The sequence below is a fragment of the Primulina huaijiensis genome, chromosome 1, assembly GCF_012295235.1.
Source record: "Primulina huaijiensis isolate GDHJ02 chromosome 1, ASM1229523v2, whole genome shotgun sequence".
Classification (NCBI taxonomy): Eukaryota; Viridiplantae; Streptophyta; class Magnoliopsida; order Lamiales; family Gesneriaceae; genus Primulina; species Primulina huaijiensis.
In genome coordinates this window covers 1,136,739-1,151,629 of record NC_133306.1, presented here as the reverse complement: position 1 = coordinate 1,151,629, position 14,891 = coordinate 1,136,739, and the positions used below count along the sequence as shown (strand labels likewise).

The 14,891-nt window shown below is 36.5% G+C and overlaps 2 protein-coding genes across 3 annotated transcripts; both read right to left on the bottom strand.

The window, feature by feature from the left end:
- Positions 1-1,390: 1,390 nt before the first annotated feature.
- On the bottom strand, positions 1,391-9,436 carry LOC140974525 (deSI-like protein At4g17486). The gene is made up of 5 exons (XM_073438026.1): positions 9,319-9,436; positions 7,090-7,356; positions 2,553-2,840; positions 2,103-2,183; positions 1,391-1,664 (listed from the first exon to the last, which is right to left on the bottom strand). Exons 2-5 carry the CDS (start codon positions 7,250-7,252, stop codon positions 1,522-1,524), a joined length of 675 nt encoding a protein of 224 aa, XP_073294127.1. The 5' UTR covers positions 7,253-7,356; positions 9,319-9,436; the 3' UTR covers positions 1,391-1,521.
- Positions 9,437-11,005: 1,569 nt separating this feature from the next.
- LOC140974513 (probable fructokinase-6, chloroplastic) lies at positions 11,006-14,514 on the bottom strand. Of its 2 annotated transcripts, none has more exons than XM_073438013.1 (7): positions 14,017-14,514; positions 13,641-13,849; positions 12,985-13,197; positions 12,535-12,732; positions 12,313-12,450; positions 11,990-12,106; positions 11,006-11,309 (listed from the first exon to the last, which is right to left on the bottom strand). In XM_073438013.1, exons 1-7 carry the CDS (start codon positions 14,192-14,194, stop codon positions 11,175-11,177), a joined length of 1,188 nt encoding a protein of 395 aa, XP_073294114.1. In that variant the 5' UTR covers positions 14,195-14,514; the 3' UTR covers positions 11,006-11,174. The 2 variants fall into 2 exon arrangements, with proteins under 2 accessions (XP_073294114.1, XP_073294106.1); XM_073438005.1 differs by having other exon boundaries at positions 13,641-13,855; positions 14,017-14,513.
- Between the last annotated feature and the right edge of the window lie 377 nt (positions 14,515-14,891).

The window sequence follows — 14,891 nt, the reverse complement described above, 5'->3', positions numbered from 1 at the left end:
AATTTACACCAAACATGCTCACCGATACGTATTCATTAACATTTATAATAGATTTCAAATTCATAGAAGTTGAGTTTGGATTGAAGATTTAGATTTAATTTGATGGGATATTTGAAAGATGAAATTAAATGACTTCATATTGGAGAGAATTCACCCAAAAGAACTCCAAAAATAACTTTTTAAGATTTGAATTTCATTGTTAAGTGGATTTTGTCAAACAAATCATATGAATTTGTTATTATAATCCAAACATCGTCGTCAATTTGTAATAAATTATGAAATCAAATCCTTTGATGAGAATTCGATCATGCAAATGCATCCATAAGATGAACGGATTGATCAGCATGAGATAAGCCATGTGTTGTTAATTAAAATGTGTGATTCCAAACATCCAGGGATAATGACGTGGGGATAATGAGTTCTGAGTGCTCAGAAAATCGAAAAAAACTATTTTCAAAAATGAGATAGTACTGTGAGTAGTGTATCTGATATACTGTAAAGGGTGTGATTGCATACATAAAAAATCATAGGAAAATTGCAATTTTAATGATATAGTATCAATTAAGGAGCAAATACATAAAAGATTACTTTCAAAAGCCGTGACCCGCAAGCCCCAATTTTTCCTTAACTAGGGTTTGTGATGATCGCTCAAATTGTCAAAAATTCACTCTTTGTTCTTTAAACACCTTTTTTTTCATCACAATTACTGCAAAAATCCATGACGAACGAGAGGAAAAGATCCCTCGATGAAGATTCATCTTTCTCCATCGTCAAATAATGTCATTTGGAAAACTATCAGTTAATGTATTAATGTGATCTATATTTATAAATTTCATTGATTGAAACAAATTTTTATATAAATAATTACGAATATAAATATAAAAATATAGTACCGATTTTTTTATATAGAAATAATATATATTAAAAATATTATCGAAATGTTTTATTTAAAAAATAAATAAACCTAGCTATAGATATAATTATAAACAAACAATCGTTAATAGTGGCAACGGTTTTTGACAAATTCCATCGCTACACCACCATACAATAATTCAATATCAATCGGTTTCATCCACAGATTTTTTTTTATGAATTACGATGCTATTTCGCAAAGGTTTTTAAATCCGACGCTAAATCAACCACTGTTGACCAATTGTAACGGATTTACAAAATCATCGCTAATTAAATAAAATCGTCGCTAAAATATCGACAATATTAATATTATGTCACAAATAGATTAATTAGCGATAGTTTTAACTGTCATTAACCAAGCGTTTTTTGTGGGCCCGGAGCAAACATGGATCTCATGTGTTACAAATAATACATCTAGAAAAGAATTACACGCACAACTCACAAGGTCCAATATGCTCTTCTGACCCAGACAACAAGAGAATCCAACACCGTGGCACTCAATATAATGTGAAAAATGTTTGATAAACAAATTTGCAATTTACAAATTACTCTTACAAGCATCATAAACAAGACTATAATCGAAGAATTGGATGGACAACAAGGAAAAAGTCATAGATTATCTTTGGCTAGCCTTACTGGTTTGTCCTTAAAAAATGCTACATCGCTGTTGGGAGCCATAAGTAGGTGATGGTTTAGATTGTCTTCTTCGCTTTCTCCTGCTTCAGATGATCCACCGGAATCCATTCCATCTTCTGCTTTAGGAAAATATAAGGTTTTATTCGTAAAGATATAAGTCGCAAATGTTGTTGAATCATAGGGTTTTGTACATCAAGAACAATGAGTACATCAGTGGGAAATGCACTTTACAAGACTTCATACACCGAAGATGCATACCTAAAAAGACCTCCATTTCCATTTTTTGTGATTTGACGAGGAAACAAGGGTATCAAACACCAAAACAGAAGAGGTATCAAATGCCAAAACAGAAGATAAGAACACAGCCGATTTAATCGTCACAAGCTTGCGTGGATTCAATAATTTGATAAGAAAGGCTGACAAATTGCATAGATACTTAGACAATTTAGAGAAGAAATTAAATGAACTCCTAGATACTTTTCTCCCACCTATCAAAATTTAAAGTTTCCATGATATAATACATGAAAAAACACAATTTATCCAAACAAAATTACCTGAAAACATTTGATGGTCAGGGAGATGTCTGACTGACGAAGCCTGAATACTCTCAGGCAACAGACAATTACAAAAAGCTCCTGAAATTATAAATGAACTACGTGAGGCAGAAATTAATACCCACTCTCACCAAGAATTTACTGATAAGTTTCCTTTGAAATGCTTAAAATTTAAATCGGAACAAGATTAGCTTCTCTCATCCTTACATCTCCCCCAATATCTCATGGATCAGACAACATATTTTAATCAAGAAAAACTAGACTCGAGTAGACTACGATCAGTTTGAAGGTAATATTTATTTTCAAGAAAAACATAAACTTCAAGGGGAAAAACTCATACAATTTCAGACTTGAAAAGTGGCTCCCTAGGCACAATTAATAGCCCCATTGTTCCATGGCATCAGATTAAACAAATAGGCTCCAAAAAATTCAATAAAAGATATTGCTTACCAATTCGAGCCAATCTATTCACCCATCCAGGAATGGGGTTTCCGGTCAGATGCAAACAGACTTCATCAGTAAAATGGTTGCAATTCTTGGAAATCAAATGGTATGTGTCCCCGTGATATCTATTGGAAAGATCCTCCATAAATGACCGAAATTCTGCACGAGACATGTCAGTGGTGCCCAAAAGGATTGAGCGCCTAAAAATAAAACCGGGGCAACCTCTAGGTTCGACTTCAAACACTCCACTAGTTGGGTACTCATGAGCTCCAAACCCATATTCCATTTCATGAGCTGCATATTAGTTATTATCTGTAAATGGTTAGCACATAAAATAAATCATTTAAATCCAAAAATGAGCACATGTATAAAACTCTAAAAAAGTGCATGTAGTAGAGTCCCTTAATCCATCTACATTGAAAGCCGAAAATAACTCCATTAGTCTGAATTGATTTTTCTCAAACCCTATTACACTCCACCAGAAATCAGAATCATATAACTTGAAATATGATCAAATCCAATTATTTTGCTCTACTTAACAAAGCTTCGACGTCACTAGTATAAAGCTACACCATCATGCATGACATAATCAATCGAGCTACAGTTTCATATTTGCAAATACCAAGTATCGATATAAGTTGCATTATAAATTCCAAATGTAACAATTTTAGAACACAAAAACAAAGAAGCATCATTGATTTCTCGCCAAAATTCACAAACTAAGATAATAGGCAATTTCCAAGGGAAATAAAAGATAAAGCACAAGTAAAGGAATGGCAGAAAATACTTCTCCAATTACATGTATTTTAGACACCCAACAACAGAAGCCAGTTCACAAAGTTATTAAGAGAAGAGGTAAATTCACATGGAGACAAAAGAATCTGAAAGAACGTAGACATGCTGGTTACATTCTCACATCACAACAAAAGGTGGATATATTCATGTTACATGTCCCACATCGGACGGATTAAATTCTTAGAAGTTGTACGTATGGACTTAAAGAATCCTTACCCCTCGAGCTAACTTTTGAGTTGAGTTAGGCTCAAGTCCATGAACTTTAAATTTTGGAAGGAGGGTACCATTGTTAAGGAGAGAAATGATTATTCTACTGGAAGGAGGGTCATATTACTGCTGAAGGATTATTTTCTGGTAAACAGTCTTACTGTTTTATTGAATGAAATCATATTGCTGAGTTTTATTTTTTCTGATTAATTTTGCTACTGCTTTCATTTGTTGGAACATGGATTGAAATCGTAACAATTGGTCTGAAATGTCAGATATGGGACAGGAGAAGACAACATGTCAACCACAAGGGATGAAGCAAAAATATAACTGATAGAGAAGGCAGTGTTGGGTAGAGAGGAGAAGGATAAAAATACTTGAGATCAATCAAATAAAGTGGAAGACAGAAACAAATCTTCGGCATCCTTGTCAGAGACGAAATTGGATGTCAGAGACGAAATTGTTTGAGGAGCGAATCGTACGTGGAGAACTACAATCAAAATTCCAATAATAGTTGGTGGAGGGATTTCCACCTGCAAGCGGCTGATGAACCCCATAAATCCATTCATGAAGAGTTGATTCACTCAGCAGAGAGAGCATTAGTAAGGAGGGCATGAGATGAAACATGCCCTGAGGATGGTGGAGCTCCCAAGTTTCAGTGGAGCTGATCCTGGTGGTTATAGAAAGCTGGGAAAGATTTGCCCAGAAACTCATTAGACACTGCAGCAGAAGGAAAACCTCAAACCTGCATGAATTATTGGCGTCACTTGCGGTAAACAAGTAGTAGAGAAGTATCTGGAGCAATTCAAAACTTTAACTGAGAAAATTGAAAGATTACTAGAACAAATGCTAAGATATTTTCTAAGTGGATTGAACAATGGGTTAAGAAGAAGGGTGAGGTGAAAACTCATGGGACAACAACATGACTAGGGCCATGGAATTTGCCCACTATGAGATTTATGGGGATGAAATAGGGGGAGTGGAAAACAATTAGGTATTGCTCGGGCGGGAAATTATAGTCCAAGCTGGACCCCCAAAGAAGTGAAATAAGCCGCCAATTGGTGTTCACTGTTCATAGCAACAAGGGGAAATTCAAGAGCTCAGGTGACTAAATATTTCGACTGGTCCCTAGGAGCATCCAGTGGAGCACTGGTAGTCAGCAATGGTGGTGGCGGTAGAAGCAACCAGAGTGGGGACTTGAGTGCGATCCAGAATCCATGGGAGTAATATGTTATGATCTAGATCTCCGAATATGTTATGATCTAGATCTCCGAACACAACTAATTCTGCAAATATTGACTAATGGAAATGGAAGACAGATTTATTAATATGAAATAGGAGAAATATCTCCGCCAATGATAGAATCCTTTTAAAAGAATAATACACTCACTCTTCCTTGCCCCTAGCACAAGCTAGTAAGAACAAAACATAATAAACATGAATGAATGCCCTTCCCTTCTCTCCCGCCTAATTTATCTTCTCCCCCCCTCCTAACCCCTTTCCCAAGTCTCTTATTTCTAGAACCCTCGTAAGGACTAAACAATCACTCGAGACCAATATATTTAGGCCCATGACAACACTTGATTCTTGACCACTCAAACCCACTAAACTTGGGCTCCTAACATTACCACCCTCTTGAAAATCAGTCTTGTCCTCAAGGTTGGAGTTGGAGCTAAGAAGACGATTTACTACAAATTGAACGTCCTTCTTTCCATAGAAAGAAACCCAATGTAGGACCGCGGTTCCATCCAACTCACGAAAATCAAGACTTTCCCACGGAAGCATAGTCACAAAGATTGGAAGGAACCCGGGCTCCGAAATCCTAGCCACCATAATCCAAAAGTCTTTTTCTTCAAGCATCATTACCGCAAAGAATTTAATTGTCCGGTAGTACCTATCACATACATTATGCTGCTCGTACACTATAAGAACTTGGCCGACTGATTTTCTTCCTTTGTCATTTAATGCAAGTTGCCTTGAAAATGTTCTGGATAGATCCTCCAACACAGATTTCAAGAGTCCTACCTCCAAAAAAATGGATTGCTATTTCCTCAATAATCATTGGAGTGGTACTTTGTTTAATGAAAACATCTAACTGAGTCGAAATGAGAACAATACTAGCAGTAGTCTTGTCACCTGAAATTCTCTTTATCAAGTTCCATCATGCCTCGCTTCAGTCCTCTTTCCAGAGAACAAGTGGAAATCGTCGTTCCATATCCTAGTATTGGATTGCTTCACAATCCTTAACTTGAGTATTAGCTAAGTTCTTCCTCACGTCACTATCTCCCAGCACAGTGACAATATCACCAGCAATTGAAAGAGCTACGCATTCATCAAAAAGTTGCATGAACCTGTCAATTTGCCCATACAATTTCCCAAATATTCTGACAGTAGCCTTCCCAAATGTATTGAAAGTAGCCTTCAGCAGCAACGCACTGGTCTCCGTGGCCAACATTCTCTCAGCGCCATCACTGCGATCCGAAATCTCATTATAATCCGGAACCTTGGCTTTTTGGATCCTTAATTCTGCTGTGAAAAAACTTTTCCGGCATCTGTCCCGCCCTTCGGTCATTCTGGAAAGAATCCTGAGAAGGCGAGTGGGCGAAACAGAAAGACTAGTTTGCAGATGCTGGTGAAATGAAATGAAAGATAGGCGGATGAGGTCATGTGGGAAGAGGAGGCAGAGATCAAGTACCAATTTCCAACATATAGCCTAGAGGGCAAGGCAAATTTTTGGGATGGGGTAATGTTACCAACTTGGGCTCAGGGGATTCTAGCCGGTTGTGTGCACATAATAAAGAAGATAAATGAGGGGGAAGTTAGCTATTTTGCAGCAGACAATTTCGGAGAGGTACAAACATTGAGAGAGAGACAAATTATAGTAGTATGAATATTTTCTACTCTAGGGGGCCATTTTCCCATTGAAAGATTGATAATCATCTTGTAAACATTCTTACTACTTTATTGATCGAAATAATCGTGTTGACTAGCTTTCTTCCTTAAGAGTGATTTTGCAGTTGTTTTCACTTGTTGGAGCATGGATTGAGATCGCAACAGTGCTACAGTGATTGGAACACTTTTCTGAAATTGGTCAGCATTGATTTTGAATTATGACCAAAACTAATGGAGGAATATCATTTATTTCTAGTCGAGAATGGTGCAACAGAAGTGAAATCGAATGTGTGGGATTGAAAGTGTATTTGAAAGTGTATGCTATGTATGGAGAATGTGTTTTAATGTTTATCACTCAATGGCATGATTTCGGGCTTCATCAAGGACAACCATGACCGCAATCATAATCTTTGCCACCGACACATAGCAACTATCAGGGTTACAATAAAATCAACTAAAGAAACTCAAACTACAGCCAAGGGTGAAAAACAATGCGCTTCCAACCCATTATCAGTCACCGTGACAATAAGATCATACTAAATTTCAGTAGAGAATCAAAACAAAAAAGTCTATTGAGCTGAGTTTGACACAAAGAAATGGTGAATTCTCAAGTAGTCAACCATTGAATGAAAACATGACTAGAATATACCTTCAATACCAGAATGAAAGATTCCGAGGCCAAACCAATAGAGGTAGTTGTTTATAGGGGTGAGATCATACACGTTTAGGTACAACATCGAATGACTTTTCTTCCCATTGCTCAGCTCCTCTGGCGAACTATCGGAGCTTGATGAAACTGGAAATAAACGCATTTTGTATAACCCCTCCTCACAACTGATCCCCCAAACTACTCACCAAAATGCGTTTATACTGCACTTCTTATAACTCCATCTTAGCATCCAACTTGTCAAATCCCCTGATCAAATAGAAAAGGATAAACAAGTCCAGCTAAGTAGCAAGTTCAATCAGTTAACTGACAATCCACACTGAAAACACAATAACAATCACAGTTTTTTCATAGGAAAAAGGCAAATACCAAGTCTAATAAAATCATTTTAATGTTCGTCTTCACAGCACAATGTAGCTAATTAGCAAGCTCAACCCATCAAGCCTATAAATTAATCCAATTGAATTATTCATTTGTTCTTCAGGAGTTTAAGAAACAAAAATTTCTTTTTTATATAAAAAGGGTTTAAAAGCTCATGATATCCATCACCGATGGAGATCTGATGAAGATGATATTCTTTTTCCGTAAAGAATGAAAATGATTCCCATTTTAATGTGCAGTATTTCCAAAATTTAACTACCTCAACTCAACATCAAGCGAAGTTTGATCCCCCTGCTATGTAACAAACTAACAATAGCTAGCCGCTCAAGTAAGCCGCACATCACCCCTTTCCATTGTCACGGCTCCAAGCTGTTGCAATGATGCGTATTTCTACAACACCAGCTCATTCTCCAGCAAATTCACAATTGTAAAACCTCGACGCCGAAAATGGACAAAATATTTCAACGCCGTTGGAGCAAATTCTCAATGAGTAAAAAAAAACCCTATGCAAGGAATCCCCAAAAAAACAATTTCGATCCAAAAACAGTTCGATTAATCGAAACTAAAAAAAGAACCCATCATTTCAATTGATTAATAGATTTACATGCACTAGAATTCACATGATCCCATGAAAATCGTGTACATACAAAATAATTTAGGATTTGAGAGGCAGTAATTACAGTGGATGAAGCGAAAATCCGCAAATGTGGTGTTGGAAGGATTCAGCTTCAGATCTTTAGAGGGGAGCCGAGCAGGTCGTCGATATTTTTGGACAATAAAAAAAGTTTTGATAATAATAATAATAATAAATGTAATAAGCTGGTGCCTATTGCCATATTGGGAATTTCTCATTTTATCTTATTTTGGACTAATTTCATTCACCCACTTTTTTGTTTTGTTTTTTTACTGCTATATGATAATTTTTTATATATATAGGGGAACCCGCAGCCACTACCTTTGACTTTGGGTAAACTGTAAACCTACGGGCCAACACAGGAGGGGAAGAAGACCGAGTCTGGTCGTACTGATGAATGATGATAATGACTATTAGTTGGAGGGGGTGGGAACGAGGGACTGGAGTCAAAGGAGAACAATAAGGACCGTAGGATTGAGGAAAACGCCAGGCTTTCTGGGTAAAGCGGCTGGGTTGCTGACAGCCGGATGAAAGAGCACGCGTGAAGCTAAAAACAGGTAGGCCTTCACGAGGTTTGATAATGTAGTATCTACTGTGGAAATCGTAAAAACTCACCCTTTTGACATTTTTTAAATTTATTATTATTAATATTTCACCTCGATTGGCAACCGCAAACAAGTTTAAAGATATGCTTGGTAAAAATTATCAAGCGACTAAAAACAAATTGAAAATAAAGCGACAAAAAACACAGATCGAATCACAAGTAAACAATACTTACGAAATAAAAATCAAGTCACGAGCATAATAATAACCATGCAAAATTCTTACGCGAGTATGAGTAACAGAGCATTCATATCAAAATAATCCAAAAATCGACAAAATCAGTACATAATTTCAGATGTTACGAGACAGATCTAAGCTCGTTCGGACCTTGATCTCCCTAGCCAGCACAGAAGTTTATATACCACGGATCTAAAGAATCAGAAGTTCTTAGATCCAGTGAAAAACACTCCTACTAACCAAAGGATGAACAAAAAACCAAAGCCGTAGAGGAAACACGGTAGAAAAAGATTTAAAAATAGAAAGAACAATAAAATGAAATTGGAATTTAAGTAAGATACTCAAAAAATGAAATCGAACAAAAATCATACGTGGATGAAATCAAAGAAAAAACAGAATCGGTACGGAGAATTTACCAGAGCTGTGCTCGCCTCCGCTTGGGGCGAAGAAGAAATGGGAATTGCGCAGAGGAGAACCAATTGGTGCGGGCAGTGTGTATGTACGGGGCTCAATTGGGTAGAATTTTTTATTTAGGCTCTAAGCCATTCAATTAGTTGTTTTTGGCATAACCACCCAAACTTTTATGATATTTACACTCGGACCCCTCTGTTACTGGGTGGGCAAGTCTAGTTCGATTTTACGTAATTATGATTTAGTTTTTCGGTTTAAGATTTTTGAAATATCCAATCCGATAATCAAACCATTTTATTACGGTTTGATTCGATTTTAGAATATAACGGTTTGGTTTATACAGTCGATTTTTGCGGTTTTTCAAACAACTTCAATTAACTCGTTATATATCATTCTAAAATGTGTAAAATAATAATTTAATTCAGTTTATCTAATTTTCGTTCCATTTTTCGATGTTGTTTCATTTTAACTTTTTTTTATTATTATTAAAGTCAAGCTATTTAAATTTTTAAATATATATTTCTGTTTCTTATACATTAAATTATTTTTAAATATATATAAATATTTTTAAACCATGTTTTTTAGTAAAATTATAATTATTTACACAAATTTAAGAATAAACAAATATATAAATAAAATACAATAATTTATATTTGAGTTATTAAATTTATATTTAGTTACTAATAATCTAAATATAAATAAGATGATTTTTGTTAAAGACGTACATACATTTTCTGCGGTTTGCCATTTTGCACTACAACTGTTGTTAGTATTTATATGTTTTGTAAATTATATATCTTTGGGCCCAATGGATGTTTAGGCCCATGTAACCCTGTACAGCCATTGCCCAATCTCAGCATCCAACGCTTTCAAATCAGTTAGGCGGGGTGGAAAAGTTGCTTGATCCACAATTAAACTTTACAAGAAAGCAATCGAATCAGATAGCACGGATAATTCAAGCTGCGAGTGCTTGCATAACCCACGATGAGTCGCTTAGGCCAGATATGCGTGAGATTATCAATTTACTGAGGAAAAGAATCCGTTGGCTTAAGCAGAAAGAAGCCTGTTTTGACATGTCACAAGTGCTAGCTGCAACTGATTCTAATTCTCAATAGCAGGGGATGAAGAATGAAATGAACTATCATTTTGCATTAGCCATGGTAGGAGCCAAATTTGACGGTCGACTAGAACTTCCACTGCCGGTGATATGAGAAACTTCAGGCCAAGAATTGGTCAAAAAGCCGGATTTAGTTTAGATATCATGCCATTGTATAGTTCTGCATTGTTACATCCCTGTTTTGAGAGGAGTAATGGCACGCTTTGTTTTTGCCAACTTCGAGGGCTGGAACCGGCCCTATCTGAACCTTCACTGCATGGATATTAGAGAATAATTTGCAGTAGTTTGACTATGGATTTTTTTATTTTATTTACGAGTTTGGTCTTATTTCATATCCCATGTTAGCAAGCATGCAAATATTCGCTATGACTGGAAATAATACAATGCTGTCGTGCAAATGACTCGAGATTGCATGTGCCCTGTGTCAGGGGCATCATGGTTAGTTCTCGTAATTGCATCAAGTGTAGGAGATTTATCATTATTGTGTTTACGATATAATACCTACAGTTATTTTTACTAGCTCATTAATTAAGAAAAAGAAAATGGTTTGAGTAGAGATGCCTCGTAGTCAATAATAAGCAGCAAAGTTCTTTTATTTTGAACCAATTCTTGCACACAAATTTCATACAGAATTCTGAATACAAGGAAAAATACCAATGTAGGGAAAACTATTCATGCAGAAGCATCAAGAGACTTCGAAAAAATCCACTGGATGTTGAAATATGGTCGTTTGAATGAGAAAATTTACGAAACCGACTTGAGCAGGGCATCGAGCACAGTTTCTCTTGTGGGCAGAGCTGGGATTGCACCTCTTTCTGTCACAGTCAAGGCACCACAAGCATTGGCAAATCTCAGAGCGTCTCTTAACCGGGTCTCGTCCTGCTCAGATGGAAGAAACGAAAATAATTTACATGAAGGTTGAAATCCATTCCACTTGTATATAAATGACATACAGAATTAACAAAGATAAAAGACATGTTTCTGCCAGAGGATAGACCAACAAATGTTGGGCATCGTCGCAGGCCGAGGCAGAACTTATTAGCTTGACCTTTTAGATGTAACTATCTCTTATTTCGTATTTGTCAATAACCATTTGTCCCAAACCTAGAGATCATGGGAGGCACAACAACAACAATAGTTTTATACTATAATCCGCTGTCTCATGTATAAGTTGGAGACTTAAAACGTTTATATTGGTGGTAATGAGACAACAAGAGTCCAAAATAACGAACCTAAACCAAGATAATGAAATTATAAAAATATTGCATCCGTAAAGTTCGGTTGCATCAATACGACATAAGAAACCATTTGCTCTCAAAAGCTCGAACTCCTCATAGGTGGACTGATAATTGTTTCATACTATTAATATATAATTCCAGGCTTATGTTCCCTAGCCCTAGCCTACGAGTGTTTGAACACCGTAAACTCATTCCCAACATTATTAGCCCAAGCTTGTACGGCTAGTAGTTTTGAACAGAATTTTTTAAACTTCGAGAGGAAGTAGGGTACTAGGATTCGACATCCCCACCCCCACCACACTGCCTTTTGTTTGTTATTACCTGAAGCAATGAGGTATCCACAGCTAGCTGTGATAAGACTCCAGCCACAAAAGCGTCTCCAGCACCGGTGGTATCCACACTTTCCACCTTTAAACCCTCTACGCTTCCGCTAAACTCCTGCAAAATCCACGACAAAGCAAACCATGAGAAGAGTATCATGTGTGAGGGTGTCTATTTTGGAAGAAAAAAATGGACAAGTTAGGCTCAAAATCAAACCATCAGTATATCAAAATTTAAACACGAAACTTATAAGATCATGTCATCAAAATTGAATTCTGTTTATCACGATGTAGAAAGCACATATCAAGATATAGAAAGCACACCTTAGTATAATAGCGGCAACCTTCTTGACCTTCAGTGACGAGGAGTAATCTGAGATTTGGATGGTATAACTTACGAACAACATTATCATCATAGGGATCTTCCCCATTTGTCAAAAAACATATCTCTTCCTCACTTACCTGACGTTTTATTTAATCCAAACATAAGACTATACTTTTCATTGAAATTTATGATCTAAAAAACAATTAGGTTAACTATAGTACCTTAATAATATCAGCGGTGTTCCATATGCTAAGAATGCCTTGTCTTGCACTTTCTGCAGAAGGCCACAATGGAAGCCTCAGATTTGGATCATATGACAAGATAACGCCGGCTTCCTTTGCAGCTATTGTGGCAGCAATGTGGGCCGATTTACAAGGTTCAGTGATTAAACTTATTGAACCATAGTGGAAAATTTTGGCCTGATGAGGACCGAGAATCAGTCAGAATCCGTAACCAAGTCTTTGATTGGCTAAAACCATTATTTTAGAAAATCGCATCCCTCAAAACTAAGAACCAATCCAAGTCAAATTTGAAATTTACTAGTATCAGTAATCAATACTAAAAGGAATTTCACATGAGTAAAATCGATCTTCTTTTGTTTCTAATAATCTACACACTTTTATGCTATGAAATCTTTACGCATTTGCTTTAGGAGGGTTTCCATCATATACCTTTTTAATCAACTCCAAGTCAAGTTCTGACACTTCAAACAACATATCAGCGCTAGGATTACGATAGAACATGAATTCACGTTCTCCATCCTTTCTGAGTGTCACAAATGCTAAGGCTGTTCGAGCACCTGGATCAAACCTCATTCCCTCATTATTTACATTGTTTTGCCTCAAAATATCAGCAAGCATGTAACCGAATTCATCTTCACCCACCTGAGCACGAATCAAGTGGCATTGAAATCCAACATCAATTTTCAAGGTTTTAAAAAGACATAATTAGCAACAAATTAATCATTTTATTTTGTAAATTTGAAAATAGACATAATGATCGATGACCATTTACATCAATAAAATCCCCTTGAGAACCAGCGTACTTGCTACCTGTACATAACATCAAATACAACTATCCATATTTTATTTTGTTTTATAACGGGAACATGTATCACAATGTTAACATTGACTGGATGATATTCCTTTCCCCATATCCGCTGTACCAGGTTATTGTTAAGCCATAATCTCAAAAAGATACCTTTAAGAAGACGTCTTATCTTATTACCCGATCCACAATGTCTCACAAAACCAATTTGGGATAATAACATCCATAGCATATTTTTACGTGAACTTGCATAGCGAATAGAAGATATAGACTAAACTACCTTTCCTATGAACGCTGATGCACCGCCTAGGCGAGCAATGCCGACTGCAACATTTGCAGGGGCGCCTCCAGGAGCCTTCTTAAATGCTGGTGCTTCAGCTAATGAAAGCCCACTTGCGGTTGGGACAAAATCAATCAGCATTTCCCCAAAGCAAACCACAAGATTTGATGAATCATCTTTTTCTACTGTCCCATTATTGTTTTCAAATGCTTTTCCTATCAGGAATCGACAAGCATAACCCAAACTAAGCAAACTGATAAACAGCCTTCTTGATTTAAATAATAAAACTTTTGGTTTTAAATTTCTTTATTTAATCTAGCAGTTCCAAGATAAACAGAGTTTCCAAAATAAAATAAGAGTTTAATCAATTTCTGACCTTGGACTCTGAATCGTGGAAACGAAGCTTCTGACTTTGAAGAAAAAACTGCGGCTTTGGATTTGACACTACATCTCCTGTGGAAAGAAGAGGGACCCAATAACCGATTGGGTAGCCCAGAAACTTGAGAATTCAAAGAGACACAGCTGAAGCTCAAAGCAGTAGAATGAAGAGCCATATATTAAATTCCAATATAGATAAACAGGAAGGAAATTCAACTGATCCAGAAAGAAAAACTTCTTCTTTGGAACAATGGCCTAGCTAAATTTTTGTCAACGTTAACATCGATGGTTTGTAAGGGGAAAAACTGAAGCATGCAACATAGGACTCATCGAACTGAAAGGATTAGTAAATTCTTGCAAGAAAGGGGATAAATTTTATTCAGTCCTGCGGAGATAGCCAAGATCGAGCGGACACTGGGACACCGAAGCGAGCAAGAACAGGGCTGCTGTCGCGTAGCGTACAGTCGCTTTGATTTCTTTGTGGTTCTGAAGTAGAATTTTTTTTTTTTAATATCAGCAAATAAAATTTTACGTCGATCCAAGTCCGAAATTCAGAACGCCTCAACAATAATTACAACTTGTACATCATGCCTGCGATGCTTTATACAAAAATGAATTTATCCAAAATCATCCAACGATCTGCTATTGAGAATAGAGTAGAGTGGGAAGCAGGGTTGATTAAGATTTCGGTTAAATCGAATTAATCGTCCGAATATAATCAATTCGAAAATTCGGTTCGCTTATTTCGGAAATTCGGTTTTCAAATTAAAAAAAATTCGGTTAATTCGGTTCGGTTACGGTTTTCAACCGTAATTCTAATCTAATTCTAAACACATTGGTTTTCTCGTTCTCACTTCTCTATTTTCCACTCTT

Excerpts from the sequence above, each read along its gene's own strand:
- LOC140974513 (XM_073438005.1), bottom strand. The coding sequence starts at position 14,194 with ATGGCTCTTCATTCTACTGCTTTGAGCTTCAGCTGTGTCTCTTTGAAT. Across the intron at positions 12,451-12,534 it reads ACACCGCTGATATTATTAAG|GTAAGTGAGGAAGAGATATG; the intron begins GTACTATAGTTA and ends ATAAAACGTCAG. Across the intron at positions 11,310-11,989 it reads TGGATACCTCATTGCTTCAG|GACGAGACCCGGTTAAGAGA; the intron begins GTAATAACAAAC and ends CCATCTGAGCAG.
- LOC140974525 (XM_073438026.1), bottom strand. The coding sequence starts at position 7,252 with ATGCGTTTATTTCCAGTTTCATCAAGCTCCGATAGTTCGCCAGAGGAG. Across the intron at positions 2,841-7,089 it reads CTTTCATTCTGGTATTGAAG|CTCATGAAATGGAATATGGG; the intron begins GTATATTCTAGT and ends ACTAATATGCAG. Across the intron at positions 2,184-2,552 it reads GAATAGATTGGCTCGAATTG|GAGCTTTTTGTAATTGTCTG; the intron begins GTAAGCAATATC and ends TTATAATTTCAG.